This window comes from Brassica napus, chromosome C7, assembly GCF_020379485.1.
Source record: "Brassica napus cultivar Da-Ae chromosome C7, Da-Ae, whole genome shotgun sequence".
Lineage (NCBI taxonomy): Eukaryota > Viridiplantae > Streptophyta > Magnoliopsida > Brassicales > Brassicaceae > Brassica > Brassica napus.
The window spans coordinates 3795871-3817735 of record NC_063450.1 but is presented as its reverse complement, the minus strand read 5'-3'; the positions used below and the strand labels follow the sequence as shown (position 1 = coordinate 3817735).

The 21865-nt window shown below is 37.7% G+C and overlaps 2 protein-coding genes across 10 annotated transcripts; one reads left to right on the top strand and one right to left on the bottom strand.

Moving 5' to 3' along the window:
* The first annotated feature begins 12986 nt into the window (after nucleotides 1-12986).
* On the top strand, nucleotides 12987-16796 carry LOC106357620. Of its 8 annotated transcripts, none has more exons than XM_022712651.2 (8): nucleotides 13005-13197; nucleotides 13865-14099; nucleotides 14202-15406; nucleotides 15510-15567; nucleotides 15659-15762; nucleotides 15935-16025; nucleotides 16253-16300; nucleotides 16403-16796. In XM_022712651.2, exons 2-8 carry the CDS (start codon nucleotides 13953-13955, stop codon nucleotides 16469-16471), a joined length of 1722 nt encoding a protein of 573 aa, XP_022568372.1. In that variant the 5' UTR covers nucleotides 13005-13197; nucleotides 13865-13952; the 3' UTR covers nucleotides 16472-16796. The 8 variants fall into 8 exon arrangements, with proteins under 8 accessions (XP_048618205.1, XP_022568372.1, XP_022568370.1 ...); XM_022712649.2 differs by adding an exon at nucleotides 13619-13777 and having other exon boundaries at nucleotides 13865-15406; XM_048762250.1 differs by having other exon boundaries at nucleotides 13015-13197; nucleotides 15513-15567.
* On the bottom strand, nucleotides 16729-19746 carry LOC106357622. Of its 2 annotated transcripts, XM_022712653.2 has the most exons (3): nucleotides 18809-19746; nucleotides 18545-18593; nucleotides 16729-17037 (listed from the first exon to the last, which is right to left on the bottom strand). In XM_022712653.2, the coding sequence occupies exons 1-2, from the start codon at nucleotides 19673-19675 to the stop codon at nucleotides 18558-18560; spliced, it is 903 nt and encodes a 300-aa protein (XP_022568374.1). In that variant the 5' UTR covers nucleotides 19676-19746; the 3' UTR covers nucleotides 16729-17037; nucleotides 18545-18557. The 2 variants fall into 2 exon arrangements, with proteins under 2 accessions (XP_022568374.1, XP_013652748.2); XM_013797294.3 differs by lacking the exon at nucleotides 18545-18593 and having other exon boundaries at nucleotides 18809-19744.
* Between the last annotated feature and the right edge of the window lie 2119 nt (nucleotides 19747-21865).

Genomic DNA, 21865 nt, shown 5'->3' with positions numbered 1-21865 from the left:
AGAATAAGTGATTTATTGTCTCCAACGGCTCTTGACAAAACACACATGAAGTATCAACATTCCCCTGCCAATGAATCATCCTATCTCCCGTTGAAAGTATCTCCTTCATCGCCATTTATAGAATAACTGAGTACTTTGGAGTAGCATGCTTGAACCACACTGCACTGTACCAGCTACATTTCTGATGCTTTTCCCGAATGATGAGCCATGTTTCTCGGGAAGAAAACACTTTTTTGTATTTGCCCTTCTCTGTTTTCCATAAGTAAATATCCTCCTCCTGTGTTATATTCTCCTTATATCTCGCTATCTCTTCTTCCACTCTGTTCAGAATAGGGACTCTGTGATGTCTTCTTCTGTGACTTCTACTAGCTTCTACTTTCGCATTTACTGGAATTCCAAAGTCAATGTAACCTCTACCACACAAAAGATCCTTCAAACATCCCAAAGTAGACCAGGCTTCATGCCAAAAAGAAGCTTTTTTCCCATTTTTTATCTCCACTTTGTAGAACAACTTTGCTATCTCTCTAAATTTTAAGATCTTCTTCCACATCCATGAACATGTCTGAGTATTTTCTTTTATCATCCAGAGAGATCCTTTCCTGATCAAGTACTTTTTTATCCAGTTAACCCATAAGGAATGAAATGACTGGATCCTCCAAACAAGCTTAAGACAGCTCACTAGATTAACCTCCTTCAATGGTCTTATGCCCAAACCTCCTTCTTCTTTCCTCCTACATACATCATGACAAGCTATCTTTGCTTTTTTCCCATTCAACTCTGACCCAGACCACAAAAATGCAGAACTGATTCTCTCAATATCTTTAATACAACTACTTGGAAGCCTGAAAGCTGCCATTCAGAAGTTTGTTAAACTTGATATCACTGAGTTTATTAGTTGCAGTCTCCCAGCATATGATAAGAATCTTCCTGTCCAGCTTCCTATTCTTTTCCTTATCTTCTCAATTAGCGGCAGATAATCATTTACTGTCATGTTCTTTGTAAGCAAAGGAAGACCCAAATAACGCACCGGAAGCTTCCCCTCTGCAAACTGAAATTGATTCTGAATGTCTTTGTTTCTCTGAGTTTCATTCCCTGCCATAAACAGAGTCGACTTCTCCATGCTTATTTTCAGACCGCTCATTTTATCAAACTCCTCAAACACTCCTAGTATCCCTTCGATGGATTTTTGCGTCCCATCAGTAAATACCATCAAGTCATCTGCAAAACATAGATGAGTCAGGTCTATGTTTTTGCATTTCGGATGGTATCCTATAACTCCTTTAGCAGCTGCCCCATCAAGCATTTTTGATAAAACATTCATACAAATGATGAACAGGTATGGTGAAAGCGAGCATCCTTGTCTTAACCCCCTCTTGCTTTGGAAATACCCCGTCAGTTCACCATTTACTTGGACCGAGAATGAAGCTGTGGTTATACAGAGTGAAATCCAATGTATGAATGTACCCGGAAGACCTAGAGCTTGCAGCACCTTCAGAAGAAACGACCCATGCACCGAATCGAAGGCTTTAGAAATGTTTATTTGAAGAGCACACCGAGGCAAGATTGATTCCTTGTGGTAGTCTTTCACTAACTCAGTTTCCAAAGGTACATTCTCCATTAGCAGTCTCTCCTTTATGAAAGCGGACTGGCTCAGTGTTATACATTTTGGCAGTATACCTTTGAGCCTATTGGCTATGATCTTTGAAATCATCTTATATAAGACATTACAGCATGATATAGGCCTGTAATATCTCATTTCCTTTGCTTCTTCCTTCTTCGGTATGAGAGTTAATATGGTTGAGTTGAGACCTTTAGGAAGAAATCCTTTGATGAAAAAAGACTGAACCGCTACTGAGATATCCTCTCCAATTATACCCCACGCTTCTTTGAAGAATTCTACCGTAAAACCATCTGGCCCAGGAGACTTACTTGCTGGCATTTTGAACAATACCTCCCTTATCTCATCACTAGTGACTTCTCGAATCAACTTTGCACAATCCAACTCATTACACTGAAACCCCAAAAGCTCCTTCATTTCCTCCACTGTAGTCCCTTCGAAATCCGGTGGTTGGAAAGTCATAAACTCCTCAAAAAATTTCTCAGCTTCCACTTTTATCTCTTCATCAGTAGTAGCCTTTGTTCCATCAACACGTTGGACTTCGTGTATTGTATTCCTGATTTCTCTGATCTTTATTATACTATGAAAAAACTTGTTGTTTCCATCTCCAACATCCAACCAATGCATCTTCGACTTCTGTTTTAGATACTCCTCCTCTAAAATAGCCAGTCTCTGCCATCTATCATAAGCTTTTATCTCTCCATGCATTGCTTCTGTAGTGGGATTTCCCAGAGTTTCTTTCTGCTTTATACATAACCACTTATGTGCTTCTCTAGTTCGCTTCGGTGGATCTCCAAGTTTATCTTTACTCAACGATCTCAACGGTTGTTTTAAAGCCTTCAATCTTTTTGTAAGCGTACATTGCAGAAGTTGAATGGAACAAAGCTTCATGATCTCTCCATTGTTCCTCCACTAAAGGCATAAACTCTGGCATTTTTGCTACTGCATTGGTGAATTTGAAAGGTCTCCTTTTCTGTTTTTCTTCCACATCTAGTTGAATTCTACACCTCAAATGGTCTGAACACCCTCCCGAATCAAAGTTACAAAACGCTCTCGAACTGTTCAACCATTCTTCATTTATTAAAACCGTATCCAGCTTCTTGCATATCAACCCTTTTTCTCTTTTATTACACCATGTGAATCTTGGCCCCTGATAACCCATATCCGTGAAGCTGCAGTATCTTACTGTTTCTTGAAAATCCCTCATTCCCATTGGAATTCTTGGAGAATTTTCAAAACCAGAATGCTCCCCCCCCCCCCCTTCCAATATCTCATTATAATCTCCCATCAGCATCCATTTCTTGTTTCTGAATATAGGAGAATCATGATGATTCTTTACATCTTCCCATAACCTTTTCCTCTCCTCCACCGTATTTGCTGTGTAGATAAAAGAACAAAAAAACTCATCCTTACTCCCTGGCATTAACACCGAGCAAGTAATCATCTGATCACTCTTATAAATGGGTGTCATCCGCACTGTTGATCTCCATATAACCCACAAGCGACCCAGTTGATTATCTTCATAGTTTGATAAAAAATCCCATCCATAAAAAAACCTCCTCCACAATTCTTTTTGCCTTTCTCTCCTTTACTCTCGTTTCAATTAAACACCCAAAATGAAATGACTGCTCCTTTATCCAGTTCCGGACTACTGCATGCTTAGTTGTTGTTGAATCCGCGAACATTCCAAAAGAAGCTAGCCATTAGTGTTTCTTTCGAGCACCCTTCTTCAAACTACCAAGGTTCTTCTCCTTAGTAAGAATTAAGGTGTCTACTGAGACAGCTCTGTGGTTATACTTTGATTTTCTAGGAAGATATTGCCTAGTATATCCCCCTTCCATCTCCATTTGTTCCTCTTCCTCGTGGCTAATGTTATCCATCTCATCCTCCTCTTTCTCATCTTCTTCCTTTTGCTCTATCTCCCCTTGTTCTAGTTCTTCTCCATTCTCCCCTGAGTTACTCAAAACTGGATATCTTGAGGGTGTAGCAATAATAACTTGACCATATTTCAAACTCTGCATATTTGAACTTCTACTCACTCTTCCTTCAGATACATCCTTCCATTCTTCACTCTTCTTCTTACTCTCCCTTTCCAGTTCTCCCTTTTCCTTACTCTTTATCTCACTTCTTCCTCCCTGTTCCTCCTTTCCTACATTTCTTTCATCCGAGTTGGGTGTTTTTGGTAAGTCTTCTACACCTTCCTTTTGTATTTCCTTCTCTGTCTCCTTCTCTGTCTCCTTCTATGTCTCCTTTATTATTTCTTCCACGGTCTCTCTTTTATTGCCGCTGCACACCTTAGCAATATGACCCCATTTTCCACATGTAGTACACCTCAATGGGAGCCATGGGTAAGCAAAATTGACAGTAACTTCCTCCCCTTTGATTGTGTAGCTTATATGTTCAGGTAGTTCCTTCGTCAGATCAGCATTAACAAACACTTTCGCAACTTCAAAGTTTGTACAAGCTAATGTCTCAGGATGTAGATGATCCGGCACTCCCGTCGCACTTGTTATGAAACTCAGACCCTCCCAGGAATACATACTCATCGGTACATTTGTCAGATGAACCCAAAGAGGTATCAGCTTCCCCTTCAAAGAATCTTCCTCCGGAGACCATTTCGAAACCACCATCGGTACTCCTGCGATGTTCCACATCCCTCTTCGTACCACCTTTTCACGAACCATAAGGTTTGTGATTCTTACTCGCATCGTCGTCGAATCCATTTCAAAGACATCTAGTTTCTGAGATTTATTCCCAAATAGCCAGATCTTGTTCAGAATGACATGTACCTTTGCAATGTGTGGAGCCGTTACCAAAAACCTTATTATTACAAAATCATCCCATAGCGGACTTGATTTCTCAACGATCTCAGATGGAACCTCCACAGATTTCTTTCCTTCTGAAACTCCGATTTCAAATTCATACGTCTTCATAACTTTCTTCGTCTGTGCTACCTTTACCCATGATCAATTCTGCGTGACCAGAGGCGGAGGATCAGCCGGAGCCTCCTTCAAAACCATCCCGACTGCCTGAGGAGACAGCTGGGATCGTAGATCTTTTCTCGTTTCCGTAATCGCCTTTCTCGTCGCCAATTTCCTATGTTACCTAAACAGGTAATGAAAAATAGTGTGATTGTCATCCTCTCTTCTTATCATATGGTGACATGAATATGGATGACAAGTATTGGTGTGAGGCATGTGAAACAAAAGTGGACGCAATGAAAGGTTTCTACACATGCAACGACTGTGGAGTCGTTTTGCATATTTCATGCCTTATTGGAGACTTCTCATATATCATGCCAGGTTCTTTTATTTATGTTGCCTCCGCAGCTGGAAGTTACAGCAAATATATCCAGCAGCGTTCACTGACATTGACAAGCTCCAATGAAGAAGTGGTGTCCAACACCTCTATTTGTAGACCACGTTGCGCTGCTTGCAACTCTCGACGCAAGCTCCCTTTTGTTCTTAAGGTTTCCAACGATGGAGTTGTTGTATACATTTGTTCTTTAGAATGTTATGGCCACTTTCTAGAATGATAAGGCTTTTTTAATTAATAAAAAACTTGTATAAATGTTCTAATGAAAATTAAAGCTTCGTTTGGACCTGAAGATGTAGTACCCAGAAAGTCTAGGAAGTGCTTAGGCAAGTCTTCTAGTTTAGGATTCTTATACTTTTGTTCCCATAACAGAGAGGTTTCAGCTTCTAGGAGATATGTTGTTAGGTTGCAGAGTCAGATGTATTATTTGATTACATGGACACATGTAGGCCTGTACAGTTCATTAGAGTTAGCTTTTGAACCAAAGATTGTATATGTGAGAAAAGCATATGTTTTCAATTGGTATAGGAATCAAGCATCTAAAGTTAAAATGTGTTAAGGTTACAACATCCTCATTCAAATAGCTAATAAAGACATTGGTTTGTCAGTGTTGGTTCTTAACGGTAATCATAAGCCAGGTGTCAGAAAAGCCATGAAGAGCATGCTTTCATTAGAGTCGAACTTTGAACCGAAGATTGTTAATGTGAGAAAAGCATCTGTTTTCAGTTTGTATAGGAGTCCAGCATCCAAAGTTATTATGTGTTAGGCTAAAAGTATTGTATTCGCAGTGTTGGTTCTTATTGGTAATCATATGCTTAAGTTTCGTTATTCAGGTCAGCAAATGGTGCAACAACATCTGACATTATGGAGTAAGAAGATGAGCTCTTAAAGATAGTCTAAAAAAGGTTTCTCTTAACTACCTCACTCTCTGAAAATTGTGGGCTTATAATCAAGTTCAAGGTTCTGCAAACGCGACTGCTTCTTCCAGCAGGAAAGTGTCTCTTTAGTCGCAGATTAAAAGACACAGTAGAACAACACAGCTAGTTTTCTTATACTAATTAACTCTTAGTTGTAAGTCCAAAAATCATGATATATTACTACTGCTCTCATAACTTGTGATGTTGTCTGACCATAGCAATAAGTAAGCACAGTCCTTTTGCAGTTACTGAATTGTCACACTTTCGTCACCATTGAGTTATAGGCCCTTGACAAAGCTTAAGCACTTGAAGAGAAAGAGACAAGAAAACGACTATGAAGCATTTTGTTACCAGAAAGTTCTAGGAATTGCTTAGGCAAGTCTTCTTGTTTAGGATTCAATAGTTGTGTGTTCCCATAACAGAATGTTTCAGCTTCTAGGAGATATGTGTTATGTTGCAGAAGAATCAGATGTAGTAGACTTGTAGTTGTGTGTTATTTGTTGATTCGATGGACATGTGTAGACACTTGTACAGCTCAACACTATGGTTGTGTAAATATCATTGTTATTTGACTTTTTAATTTTGTTTCTAAAGATTGAAATCTGTAACTGTTATACTAGTTCAGATTAAATGGATTATTAGAATGCAAGAAATTTTTTAAAAAAAGAGAGACCTGTTATAAGATAAACTTTGAAATGATCCTCCACTCCTTTACCAACTCAAGCACTATGATCATCTACTCATCAAGCACTATGATCATCTACTCATCAAGCACTATGATCACCCACTCATTTACCAAATCAAGCACCATCTTTGATATTTTATGCATTGTTGTTCACTATAAATATCATCACTCATCTCACTATTTTGTACACCATAAACAAGAACAAGAGTTTATAAGAAAAGAACCATTACATCTTCTTCTTCTTACTTATAATAAACTCTCTCACTTATAGTAGTGTTATTTGCTTCCTACGGGTATTAAATTCTACTCTTATTTAAATTTCTCGATACTATAAATTATAAGTTATTTCATAACACGTTATCAGCACGATCACTCTGCGATTCGGTAAAATTTATTTGTATCATTTATACCCTGTTATAATGGTCGGTATACCGCCTCTACTATTATTTATATCATGTTATAATGGCCGGAATACCGCCTATATTATTTACTAGTAATTTAATTTATTTATTGGTCGGCCGAGCCGCCTTATATCCTGTTTATTATTTATTGGTCGGCCGAGCCGCCTTATATCCTGTTTATTATTTATTGGTCGGCTGAGCCGCCTTATATTCTGTTTATTATTAATTGGTCGGCCGAGCCGCCGTATAATTTATTTATTATTCTGCATTGATCGGCTGAGCCGTCGCATGATTTGTTGTCATATAACATAAATATTTCATTGTCATAATTTTTCACTTTTATGAAATTTTATAGATTTGATTGACCGTTTAATACGATATTTTCAGACTAATTTTTGGTGCACTCGATTTAACCCAACGGTCACAAAGAAATTTTTTCAAAAATTTCCCTTTTCTCCAACGGTCATGAACAATAATTTTCATCTATAAATACAACTCATTTTCACTTCATTTCATCATCCAAAATATTTCATCTTCTCTCAAAAATTTCAAATCGCTCTCCTCCAATTTTTCAAGAAAGATGATTCGCGCACTTTTGTTTTTATGTGCCATTTTTATTTGTGTTTCTATTTATGGTTTATTCGATGGAGAATTTACTCCAAGTGAATTTAAGATGATTATCGGTTTAATTTTATTTACATCGCTTCTCCTTGTAATTGCTTGTATGGTTAATGTAAACGGTTTTTAAATTATGAAGTTCTAATAAAATTACTATTTTGTGTTTTAGAAATACAAATGGCAAACATCGAGAAACTCCAGTTCCCGCTCTAAAAGTAACCGGCGAAAACTATGTCAGATGGGTCACAAATGTGAAACCTTATCTTGTAATAAAAAAGATATCCGAAGCTATAAAAGTCGGTAACAAATCGCCACCCGAGCATATAGCCGAGGCGATAATCTTCCTGAAGAAGCACTTAGATGAGAATCTAACTCACGACTATGGAGACGTTGAGGACCCAGCTGTACTATGGCAAGCCTTGAAAGACAGATTCGATAATCAAAAGGAAATCAATCTCCCTCACGCTCTTGAAGAGTGGAAAACCCTGAGGTTTCAGGATTTCCAAAGGGTTAGAGATTACAATTCCACTATCTTAAGGATAGTTGCACAATTAAAATATTGTGGTAACCCTGTCACCGAAGCAGAAATGCTTGACAAGACATACAATACCTTCCACAAAGAACACAACGTCTTATCCCGAATTTACAGAAAATGTGGGTACACCAAATTTTCTGAATTGATGGTAACACTCATGTTGGCTGAAAAGAACGATGAGTTACTAATCAAAAACCATAATTCCCGACCTACGGGAGCCAAGGCATTTCCCGAAGTGAATGCTACGGCGGTAGAATATTCGGGAAGGAGAAACCATACCAACCGAGGTCGTGGTCGGCGTTTCAACAACAAACGTGGAAAGCCTTACTATCCTAAAAGTATTAGATCTAACAAATGGGTTAGATCTGAACAACCTCATAAAGGCAAAGAAACCGAAGAGGATACCACAAAGAAAAGTGAGACTGTATGTTACAGATGTGGATGTAAAGGACATTGGTCCCGTACCTGTCGTACTCCCCCACATTTGTGCAAGTTATATCAAGAATCCATAAAAGGAAAGGCTAAAGAGGTGAACCTCACGGAAAACGTTGAAGGGACCTCATACCTTGAATCCTCTGATTTCGCAAATGAGCTGGACTAGAATACTCTTGAAGAGTACGAAAATGTTTCTAATAAGACTGCTGAATAGTCCTCATTTGTAATGTATAATAATTATGTTTTCAAAGAATAATGTTGTTTTAACAACAATATATGTATAATTATTGTGTGTTTTCTTTATATAATCAATGAATAAATTTCACGTTTCACTTTTATTTAATGTTTATAATAATTTCAGAAATGGATCAAAATACTAATGGAGCAAAATCCAAGAAACGGATTCGTGAAATATGCATACCAGATAGTGGAACAACGCACACTATTCTGAGACAAAAGAGATATTTCTCTGATATAAAACCGACAAGAATTGTCGTCAATACAATATCAGGTCCTGCAGACGTGATTGAAGGAACTGGTAAAGCAAACTTTACTTTGCCGAATGGAACAAAATTTTCCATAAATAATGCTTTATATTCTCCGAGTTCTAAAAGGAATTTGTTGAGTTTTAAAGACATATATCTTCACGGATATGATACTCAGTCTGCAACTGAGGATGGAAAGAAATACATGTATGTAATTTCTGAAAAATGTGGCAGAAAGCACATATTGGAAAAGTTTCCAGAACTTCCTTCGGGATTACATCATACTTATATCGATGAGATCGAATCAAATCTTGTAGTAAAACGGAACCCAGAAGAGTTCACGTTATGGCATGATCGCCTTGGCCATCCAGGCTGTACAATGATGCGTAGAATCATAGAGAGCTCACATGGTCATTCACTGAAAATCCAGGAGATTTCTCAAGGGAATAAAATGACATGTGTTGCATGTTCTCTAGGAAAATTGATCGTAAGGCCATCGCCAACCAAAATCGATAAAGAATCACCAAAGTTCCTTGAAAGAATTCAAGGTGATATATGTGGACCGATACATCCACCATGTGGACCATTCCACTATTTTATGGTATTAATTGACGCATCCAGTAGATGGTCACACGTTTGTCTATTATCATCTCGAAATGTGGCATTTGCGAGATTTCTAACTCAGATAATCAAACTGCGAGCACAGTTTCCTGATTATACTATTAAAAGAGTTAGACTAGACAACGCTGGTGAATTCACATCCCAAGCATTCAATGACTATTGTATGGTAATGGGAATTGAAGTTGAACATTCAGTTGCTCATGTTCATACGCAAAATGGTTTGGCTGAATCTTTAATTAAGCGTCTGCAATTGATTGCAAGACCATTGATCATGAGATCAAAACTTCCAACCTCTGTATGGGGACATGCCATTTTGCATGCAGAAGCACTCATTCGGATCAGACCGAGTGCATACCATAAGTATTCCCCACTTCAGTTAGCGTTTGGTCGAGAACCAAACATTTCCCACTTTAGAATCTTTGGTTGTGCGGTATATGTGCCTGTAGCACCACCACAACGAACAAAGATGGGACCACAAAGAAGGTTGGGAATATATGTTGGTTGTGATTCTCCATCAATTATAAGATACCTAGAACCACAGACTGGTGACGTCTTTACAGCACGTTTTGCTGATTGTCATTTTGACGAAAATGTATTCCCAGTTCTAGGGGGAGAAAACAAAAATGTTGGAAGTGATATAAAATGGAGTGTACCATCATTGTTATATCTTGATCCTCCTACTAAAGAGTCAGAACTAGAAGTTCGACGAATTATGCATTTACAGAGTATAGCTAACCAGCTACCTGATGCATTTGCAGATACCAAGACGGTAACTAAATCTCATATACCAGCTGCAAATGCTCCTGCTCGTATCAAAATGCCAAATGAACAAGAAAAGGAGGATGACACACGAGAGCCAAAAACACGCCTGAAGCGTGGTAGACCTGCTGGTTCTAAGGATAAGAATCCTAGGAAACAGAAGAAAGCTGAAATATATGATGCACCCAAAATAGCAGAAAATATTTTGGAAGAAATAAATGATAAGGACTCTGATGAATCAGAGCATCATGAATCGAAAGATAATCATGAGATTTCTATTAATTACATCCATAATAAAAGGATATGGAATAGAAATGAACAAAATGATCTTGATGATGCTTTCTCATATATCGTGTCAGGTGAGGTAAATGAAGATACCGATGATCCAGAACCGAAATCCATATATGAATGTCAAAAGAGACATGATTGGAATAAATGGAAAGAAGCAATACAAATCGAACTTGATTCGCTTAACAAACGAAAAGTGTTTGGATCTATTGTACTCACACCTGAAGATGTGAGACCAGTTGGGTACAGATGGATTTTCGTTCGAAAACGAAATGAGAAAAATGAGATTACAAGGTATAAAGCTCGCCTTGTAGCCCAAGGATTTTCTCAAAGACCTGGTATTGATTATGAGGAAACATATTCTCCTGTAATGGATGCGATCACATTTAGATTCCTGATGAGTCTAGCCGCTGATAAAAATCTTGAGATGCGTCTCATGGATGTTGTTACAGCTTATCTATACGGATCATTAGATACTGATATCTACATGAAAATCCCTGATGGATTTAAAATGCCAGAAGCATTAAGTTCCAAACCTAAAGAGTTATGTGCAATAAAATTGCAAAGATCATTATATGGGTTAAAACAATCTGGACGTATGTGGTACAATCGTCTCAGTGAACATTTAACAAAAGAAGGATATGTGAATGATCCTATATGCCCATGTGTTTTCATCAAGAAAACAACATCCGGATTTGTGATAATCGCGGTATATGTTGATGATCTAAATATTATTGGAACTCAAAAAGAAATACAAAAGGCATCAGACTATCTCAAAGGAGAATTTGAGATGAAAGATCTTGGACAGACACAGTATTGTCTTGGCCTACAAATAGAACATTCACAAAATGGTATATTTGTGCATCAATCCACATACACTAAAAGAGTGTTGAAACGATTTAACATGGATAAATCAACTCCTCTTAGCACCCCGATGGTCGTTAGATCACTTAACATTGAAAGTGATCCATTTCGACCACCTGAGGAAAAAGAAGAGATACTTGGTCCGGAAGTACCATATCTAAGTGCAATTGGAGCGTTGATGTACCTTGCAAATTGTACACGGCCTGATATATCATTCGCTGTTAATCTTCTAGCAAGATTTAGCTCATCTCCAACACGAAGACATTGGAATGGAATTAAACATGTCTTTCGTTACCTACAAGGGACTATTGATTTAGGCTTATTTTACCCTAAAGATTCAAATGGTCAAATGGTTGGTTTTGCAGATGCAGGATATCTTTCAGATCCACACAAAGCCCGATCGCAAACAGGATATGTTTTTACGATCGGAGGCACTGCTATATCTTGGCGTTCTCAGAAACAAACGCTTGTGGCTACCTCTTCAAATCATGCTGAGATCATCGCACTCCATGAAGCAAGTAAAGAATGTGTATGGCTAAGATCAATAAGCCAACACATTTGTTCAAGTAGTGGGATTGACAAAAGTACGGGGCCAACTATTCTATATGAAGACAATGCAGCATGTGTTGCTCAAACGAAGGAAGGATATATCAAAAGTGATAGAACAAAACATATACATCCAAAGTTCTTCTCATACACCCAAGAGCTCGAGAAGAAGAAAGAGATTGAAGTAAGATATGTCCGATCATGCGACAATGCAGCCGACCTCTTCACAAAAGCACTTCCTACTTCGGTATTCAGAAAACATGTCCATAACATTGGAATGCGTCATCAGAAGGATCTATGACTGCTCAATCGAGGGGGAGCTTACGTAGTTGTACTCTTTTTACCTAACTATGGTTTTTCCCATTGGGTTTTCCTAGAAAGGTTTTTAACGAGGCAACAAAGACGTTAAGCGAGAGCGGAGAGTGACACCGGTTCCCAAGGGGAGTGTTACGAAACTTAATTTAATACAAGATGGATGATCAAGGGGGAGTGTTATAAGATAAACTTTGAAATGATCCTCCACTCCTTTACCAACTCAAGCACTATGATCATCTACTCATCAAGCACTATGATCATCTACTCATCAAGCACTATGATCACCCACTCATTTACCAAATCAAGCACCATCTTTGATATTTTATGCATTGTTGTTCACTATAAATATCATCACTCATCTCACTATTTTGTACACCATAAACAAGAACAAGAGTTTATAAGAAAAGAACCATTACATCTTCTTCTTCTTACTTATAATAAACTCTCTCACTTATAGTAGTGTTATTTGCTTCCTACGGGTATTAAATTCTACTCTTATTTAAATTTCTCGATACTATAAATTATAAGTTATTTCATAACAAGACCCCTTTTTTTACACAAGCAAAAACAAATATAAGAGCGGTGAAATTATAAAACAGATTCTGAAGAAGTTATATAAGGAAAAAAAAAGTCCATAGGAAAATCAAAAGAAAGTTGTTATAGAGAGAGCGATTAGAGAGAGATTAGAGAGCGACTAGTGAGAGAGAAAGAAGTGGGGCAAAGTGCAGAAGAAGGCCACAGCAGCTAGGAGAATAATCCCAAAAAGCGTTTCTATTGATTCTTCGTGGTCATTTGGTAAATGCGATTGCTCTTGTTTGTGCTCTTCCTCCAAGAAACTTGTTTATAGTTGTACCTGATTTGTGAGAATGTTTGTGCATTACTGGAATCGAATTTGTGAATGGGTGTTTTAGTCTCCTATGGTTTTGTGTGTAAATTGATTTTTGTTCTAGCGTATGTGTCCTTGTTATGAATTTCTCAGGCTTAAGGAAGATTTGCTTCGATTTGCAACTGGAATTTTAGCATAGAAAATAAATTTCCTTGCTGCATAATCGTTTTATGTACCTGATTGGGTTTAAGATGCTATAGATTTGCTTATAATCCATGTGGGTTGCTGTGGTGAAAAGTGGATGGGTTTCTAGATTTGAGTCAAAGTTAGATCCGAATCTTTGCGGTTTTTTTTTCTAAACCTGGGTGCTGGATTTTGGATCTGAAATAGCATCCCAGAACTGAAGAACACCCAAGAAATCTGGGTGGAAAGTTTCCACCTTATCATTATAGAGACGAACTGGGTTTTTCATGTGAGATTGGAGATGATCAATACCACACAGTTACTCAGATAAGGCTAAAATTATGTACCAGCTTGAAATTGATCCAAGTTAGTAATCAGAAGGGAACCTATTGTTACTCCATTATGGAGTTTGTTTTCTGTATATTGAATCTTTTTCCATGTTTTGTTTCCCAGTTTACTGTCTGGAGGGACTCATAAAGAAGTTGACCAACAGAGTCACCGGTGCTTAGATAAGGGATGTGCTTTCAGATACTTTGCAAACATGTTGGTGGAAACTTTGTTCAGCTCTTCCCTTGAAACTAGTCTACTGAACACATCCGAATATCAAGACCCATTTCCTGCAAATGATTGGATGTCGTCGCTTGCTGTAACTTATCACATGATCCACAAACTTCCCGAACACTCTCAAGTAAGCTTTCTTGTTGCTGTTCCTGATGCAATGGATCTTAATGAATCAGAAGAACATCCAAAACTTCAAGTAAGTTGTCCTGAGCAAAATGTTATGCATAAGGTACCGGAAAAGGTCCTGACTTCTCTTGTGTATAGTCGAAGAAAGAGGAGTGTGGTACCTGAGGAACATAACCTAGGAAAATGCAAGAAACAGGATGATTCATTTGATGACTCTATTGTCCCAGTTTATAACCCTGGAGAAAGCACAAAAAGGAAAAATCGCTTCAACAACTGCCTTGTCTATAGCCGAAAGAAAAAGAGAGGCGAAACTATAAGAAGGGCTGATGGGATTGATGATGCTGTTGTCTCTGGGCACAACTGTGGAGAAACCAAGAGAAGAGACAATCAATTAGATCTTTGTCTCATGTACAGCCGCAGAAAGAAAGGTGGAGTAAAGTCTAACAGTTGTGGCGGGGATCAAGCTGACTCTTTTGAATCTAGCCAAAGGGAGCAGATAGTTAAAGCTGATGGGGGCTTTACTGGATCTAACCCTGTAGAAGTCAAGAATAGTGGTCATCGACATCTTTACAGCCAAAGTAACCCGTTGGTGAAATCTAATGGCAGTTTTGCTGAATGTCACACTTGGGGAACCAAGAGAACTGGTGATGCATCTGATGGCTTGCTTATGTATAGCCGGAGGAAGCTGAGAGGGAAATCTATTGGTGCCCATATTGATGGCTTTCTAGTGTATAGGCGGAAGAAAACCAAAGCAAATAGTATTTCTCATGCTGAACAAGCGTGCAGATCTCTGGAACTTAGATCTGTTGGTGCTCGGGTTAATGGCTTTCTAGTGTATACGCGGAAGAAGCCTAAACTAAATAGTATTTCTCGTGGTAAACAACTATCTTCTTCTGATGGAACAAATGACAGCTGCTCTTCACAATCCAGCTCTCAACTTGCTTCAGGTTCCAGTAAAAATGGAGAAAATGAAGCTACAGATTGCGATTCCTCTGATACAGACGGTAGTATCAGCCCTTTCAGACAATGCAAACGTTGTGATAAGGCAGGAATTGTGGAGAAGATGTTAATTTGTGATGAATGTGAAGAAGCATACCATCCAAGGTGCTGCCGTGTTCGAGTGAAAGAAGCTGCGGAGATGGATGACTGGGTCTGTCGATCCTGTTTGAAAAAGAAGCCATCAAAGACAAAGATTAAGGGGAGATCACGGGAACGGAAATGGAGAGTTAGAGGACCATTTGTGATTAGAATTCGAGTAGGAAAAGAGTTTCAAGCAGATGTTCCAGACTGGTCAGGTCCAATCATGAGGTATTTAACTTCAATTATCACCAGTTCTCTGAATTTTTGAGTCCTATTGTGAAATAAAAGATGTTCTTTCACCAAAATGAGTGGCTTTTGCTTGATCTTAAAGCAGTGATACTTCTTTTCTTGGTGCGCCCTTGGTGATTGATGAGTCAGAATATATGCATGTAAGCTCCTCAATTAGTGGATAGTAATGTTTTTTAAGTTGCCATAGTGTTAAGTGGATTTCAGAGGATTGTCATCTTTCTCTCTTTGCAGGATCTCAAGGTGGTCAAGAATGGTAAGAAACCACAGTCTGCAGAAAATTGGCTCCAATGCAGAGAGGAGGATAGAAATGGTGATATATGCGGAAAGTGGCGTAGGTAACCTGAACATTTTAACACGTTCTATTTCTCCTCTTCCTGGATGTTGATATCTTTCACCTTTTCATCAAGCATTTTAGGCTTTTACCGTTATCTCCCTCCTTGTCTCATATCTGTTAACTGTTGCCATTGGTGTAAAATGAATTACTCAGTATGCTTAGTTTATACTCAGGGCTCCTCGCTCAGAGGTACAGACCAACAAGTGGGAATGCTTCTGCTCCGTCTTTTGGGATCCATTGCATGCTGATTGTGCCGTCCCTCAGGTCCGAACTCTCTTACTAACAATTCTCACATCTTCTTTTCCTCCTCAAAAAGAATCCTTTCAAGGGTGAAAAGTTAGTAGCTGTGAAAGCCTAAGCAGTGTACATTCATGTAGTCTTGCTTCATCTTCCTCCATGAACACGTCACTGATTCTTAAGACAGGTTTTCTACATACTCCTAAGGAATACATTAGGAGTTAATACAATGCATCTTCTGTTTGTTTCCTCAGGAACTGGAAACAGATGAGATTATGCAACAACTCAAGTACATCAACATGGTTTGTCGTCTTTTCCACTGCTTCTTTATCTTCCAACTTTCTTTTCTATCATCCAAATCATCATCAAGGTTATAAGAACTGAATGGTCACTTTACAATGCAGCTTAGACCGCGTTCAGACGCCAAAACACGAAAGATAGGACCAAAGGGGCGAAGCGGATCACAAAAATGAAAATATTGATGGACGCAAGCTTAGCCAACATCAATTGCATATGCTTTTGCATCAGACTCTAGAAAGGTAGTTCAGAAAATTTTGTTAAACGCAAATGAGTTTTGTACCAATTGCGAAACTTCAGGATGCTGAGATGCTCTATAAAAGATTGATCAGGTTCGGGTTTTTGTTAGCTCCCAAAACAGTAGTGGGTGAATAGATCTTTTGTGTTCGGGGGCAGGCTCTGGATTAAAATCTGAGAATTATTTTCAAAGTGATAAAGCCTTGTAAAGCATTCTGCTGAGTGTAGATTCATTCATATAAGTAAATGAGTATTACATTCAAAGCTTAGAAAAGAAAAGAAAAAGAGTTACAGAAAATCTGTTGCCAATCTCACATGATTAAGAGAAACAAAGAGCAAATCACCATCCGTATTTAGCTTGTGTCTCGGCTTTAGTGAGCAATCCTTTTGAACGCCTCTCTGCTAGCTCCGACTCTTTGTGCTTCATGTCCATGAATAAGGCAGTGATCTGATGCTTTCTCTTATGAAGCTTTGACACTTTCCCCTTAGATGAGGATGACTCAGGCTGCAAGACAAATGTAAACAAAAAAACGTTAAAAGGCAATACAAAGAATTCAAGCTTGGTATGGAATCAAGCAGCTCTATCTTCCTATAATTCTTGACCAATAAATTGTCCAGCGAGACACATAAACTTGACAATGGAAGCCACCAACATAAGATAAAACAAACTTTTAGGATTTTACCAAACACTCATCACCCATTAAATTTACATAATCAGAGCAATCACAGATAACTCCCAAGTTCTTGCAGCAAAATGAGAAAGAGCGAGGTTACACGCATGGAAAACCTACTCATTATAGGATATGATTTACAATTCATATTCTATATGCCTGTTACAGTTAAGTTTCAGGGTTTCTCAAACAGTCATCACCATCCTTTAAGCTATCTAAATGGAAGAAAAGGCTCTTAGACTAACCATACCAAAGCAATCACAGACACTAGAGACAAATCCAACGTTCTTACAGCAAAAAAATATCCAGGGAAGAGTCGAGTGTTGGAAGCTAAACAAACCTACTAGTTATTGGAGACCATTTACAATTCATATTATGTTTGCTTTCTATGGTTAAATTTCGGGTTTCTCAAACATTCATCATCGTCCTTAACGCTATCTCAATGAAAGAAAAGGGCTTTAAGATATCAAGTTAGGTGTCGTATCAACTAGCTCTCTCCCTATAAATTCCCACAAAAAGGTTGTGCACAACGACAGAACAAACTTCAAAATAGAAGCAGCAAGCAGCAGGTAAACTCAGGACTCCTACTCTTTTTACTTTCAACAGTTAAATTTCAGGTTTTTCTCAAATACTCATCACCCGATTAAGCCCTCAAATGGAAATCTCCGAAGAGAAAAAAAAATTAAATTCACATACTCAGACCCATCACAGCAATTCCCAAGTTCTTTTAGCAAAACGGTTTCAAGAGAGAGTAAGAGTTTGAAGCTAAACAAACCCACTCAATACTCATTATAGGAGATGATTTACAATTCATATTCTTTCTGCCTTTACAGTTAAATTTCAAAATTTCTCAAACACTCATCATCATCCTTGAAGCTTATCTAAATGGACGATATGTGCTTCTGATTTACACAATCACAGACAACTCCCAAGTTCTTGCAGCAAACAGATCTCAAGAAAGAGCAAGAGTTTAGAAGCTAAACATCCTACTCATTTGACTAGCTCTCTCCTTATAAATCCCCACAAAAAGGTTGTGCACAATGACAGAACAAACTTCAAAATAGAAGCAGCAAGCAGGAAATAAAGTCAAATGCCAGGCTTTTCTCAAATACTCTTATCACCCAATAAAGCGATCACAGCAATTCGCAAGTTCGTACAGTAGAGCAAAAAGGTATCAAGAAAGAGAGTAAAAGATTGAAGCTAAACAAACCTACTCAATACTCATTATAGGAGATGATTCATATTCTGTCTACTTTTACGGTTAAATGTAATGGTTTCTCAAACAGTCATCATCATCATCCTTGAAGCTATTTAAATGGAATTAAAGTGCTTTTGACTCACCAAATCAGACGAATCACAGACAACTCCCTAGTTCTTGTAGCAAACAGATCTGAAGCAAGAGTAAGAGTTTAGAAACTAAACATCCTACTCATTACTGGACAATTTACAATTCATATTCTACACGCTTTCTACAGTTAAGATTTCAGGGGTTCCCAAACATTCATCATCATCCTATAAGCAATCTAAAGTACTTTTGATTCACCAAAACAGATCAAGAAGAGACAAATCCCAAATTCTAGCAGTAAAAGAAGAGCAAAGAGAAACCTGATACGCAGGACCAAAGGCAATCCCAGTAGATTTAACTTGATCAACTCTTGGCCTATTCTTCATGAGCTCATCCTGCTTAACCTCAACTATCTCCGTGGGAAAATCATTCCTCCCTCTCCTTCCTCTCCTCGCACCACTATCCATCGCCATAAACGCCTCAGGCACTCCCGTCGTCCCTTCAAACCCACCACCACCGTTCCAAGCATTACCACCATCATAAGCAGACACAACATCTCCACTTCCACTAGAGTTCTGCTCATATCCACCGTAACCAAAAGCATCCACATTTCCACTAGGGTTCTGCTCGTATCCAGCATCTACTTGTTCCGCCTCGCTACTAAACGACTGCGTTTGATCAGTACTTGGCGTCTCTGTTTCAAGAATCGATCTTCGCCCCGATCCTGATCCTGACCCCAGTGAAGGAAGAGCGCCGAGTGCTTGAGAGCTCTTTGGAGCAGGCATGGCGGATAAGAAGGATTTCACTGACGAATTGTTTGACGCCGCAGCGGCGGATTCCATCTGTTTACGCTTCTTCCTCGCTTTCTCCTCTTCTTCGTCGTCTTCGTCATCGAGATTGGTCGGTCTAGGGTTTACAGGAAGCTTGATCTGAACGACGCGTTTAGGTAAGGACGGAGATGGGTTTTGTTGGCGAGAGGTGGAGGATTTGGGAGGAGGGAGAGAGGAGAGGAAAGACGACGAAGATGAATTAAAAGCCTCGTCTTTGGAAGATCTGGATTGGTTAGGTTGAGGAATAGCTGAGAACACGGAGGAAGAAGATGATGATTTTACGGTGAGGGATTGTGTAGATGGCTCGAGTTCTTCTTCTTCGTCCGACGAAGCGTAGCTCGCTACCAGAGAGTCCATTCGAGAGGGATAGAGAGACGAGACGAGACGACACGAGACGGAGATATCTCGAGAGTATTTGTTGCGTGTAAATTGGCTTCTTTTTTTTTAATAAAAGCTTCAAGGCCCACTTAAAAGCCCACTATTGGCCGCAATTTGAATTGGTAAAAGGTGGCCATTCTATTATTTTATCAATCTTTTATCTATTGCTATTAAACATGACATTGTTTTCCCCTTGATTTTCTATAGATACTTTCATGTGCAGTGATAAATTTTAAAAAAATTAAATTATATTTAAAATAAAATTTATTAATAATATATATTTTATTATTTTTGACTAATATTTAATATAAAGTTGACTATTTAACCATAAAATTAAGAAAAATATAATTTTATTTATTTTAAATTACATTTAATAATATATATGTAATATATTTAAAATTCGAATCTTAGATAAAATTTTTATCTATTTATTTTGGTTAAATGTATTAAATCAACTTGTATAAAATTACTAAAAATCATATAAAAATTATATAGTTATTAAAAATTATAACTAAACAATATTTATAAAATTTGTAGATATCTAAAAGAAACTAATGAAATTACGATTAACAATTTATTAATTTTTTTAAAAAGATGTAGAAAATTTTGAAAATATTAGTAATAAAAATTGTATAATTATAAAAATACAATAAATAATGTATTTCGAAATTTATAATGCATATTTCAATATATTTATTTTAGTGATGATTTATGAATTATTACCATATTTTAAGAAGTTTAACAAAAATATAAATCAACATTAAATGTAATGTATTAGTTATTGTTATATTCTATAAAGTGTACCAAAAATATATGTCAGTAATAAATGTGATTGTCCATGTCATATTAACTATAAGCCATGTCATCAATCTTGTTAGCCATGTCATCATTTTTTTTGTAAAAATGATCGTAGATAGGACATGTGGCAAAATCACTTCGCAAATATAGTCTAGGGGATTACAAGTGTGACATTATACATTTACTCTTTATTTATGGGAAATTATCACAAATACCACATTCATAGTACCACTTTTCATGTTTACACTCATCACTTTTACCCTCACTTCTAATGAAGGGTAAAAGACACTTATACCCATAGGGTTAAGTAGTCTAGGCTTTTCCATGGCAATTGGAAAATAAGGTATCCACCAAAGTTAAAACATTTTCTATGGCAATTGGTGATTGGATGTATAGCAGTCAAGAAGAATCTACATGCAAGAGGGATACAAGAGGACATATGTTGTGCAAGATGTGGAGCCTATGAGGAATCGATAAACCATGTGTTTTTCGAATGTCTTCCAGCACTTCAGATGGATGATCATCAGTTTGCATGGATACTTTGGTACATTTGGAAGAGAAGGAATAATAAAGTCTTTAGTAACCTAGATATTAATCCTAGGGACACTCTTAAGTTGGTAGAAACACTTTGGGCTGAGGTACATATATTGAACGAACAGAGGACAACACGAAACGTCGAGGTTATGACACTACCGTCAATTTCAGGAAGATGGTGTTTCACAGATGGTTCTTGGAAAGAGAATGATACTTTCTTCGGACAAGGTTTGTTTAGTACTCTAGAAAGATTTGATGGGCTGATGGGGAGCAATAAATGTTAGAGCTAGTCTATCTCTTCTCCAATGCAGAGATGGAAGCGCTACTCTGGACAATAAAATGTATGAGGAACTTAGGGCAGTTTCAGGTCACGTTTGCAACAGATTGTTCTCAATTGGTGAAGATGGTTTCGGAACCAGAAGAATGACCAGCTTTTGCAAGTTATTTGGAAGATTTAAAAATCATGAAAGAGAGTTTCCTCCAATCAGAGATCATCTATGAACCACGAACGCAAAATACTAAGGCGTATAGCCTAGCACGCACTGTAAGGAAGCAACCGTCTTTCGTCGTTCACAAGGATGCAGATCTCCCGATGTGGTTCACAGAGTCAGTATGAGTCTGTATAAGTTGATGACAAAAAAAAAAAACTAATCTAGACTTAGGGTTTAGAGTCAAGGGGTGAGGTAGGGTTTTTGGAATGTGAAATTTAGGATTTTAATAAATATATAAATAAATACTTAAAAATATAAAAAAAATTTAAAAAATAGTTTCAAACATTATTTTCGGTTTTCAAAAAGAAATTTGAAAAAAAAAATTTGAAAAAAAAAATTATAAAAA

Coding starts and splice junctions, on each gene's coding strand:
- LOC106357620 (XM_022712649.2), top strand. CDS start 13,953: ATGTTGGTGGAAACTTTGTTCAGCTCTTCCCTTGAAACTAGTCTACTG. Junction 15,568..15,658: donor ATGAGTCAGAATATATGCAT/GTAAGCTCCTCA, acceptor CTCTCTTTGCAG/GATCTCAAGGTGGTCAAGAA. Junction 15,763..15,934: donor ATATGCGGAAAGTGGCGTAG/GTAACCTGAACA, acceptor GTTTATACTCAG/GGCTCCTCGCTCAGAGGTAC.
- LOC106357622 (XM_013797294.3), bottom strand. CDS start 19,675: ATGGACTCTCTGGTAGCGAGCTACGCTTCGTCGGACGAAGAAGAAGAA. Junction 17,038..18,808: donor CCTTTGGTCCTGCGTATCAG/GTTTCTCTTTGC, acceptor TTTGTCTTGCAG/CCTGAGTCATCCTCATCTAA.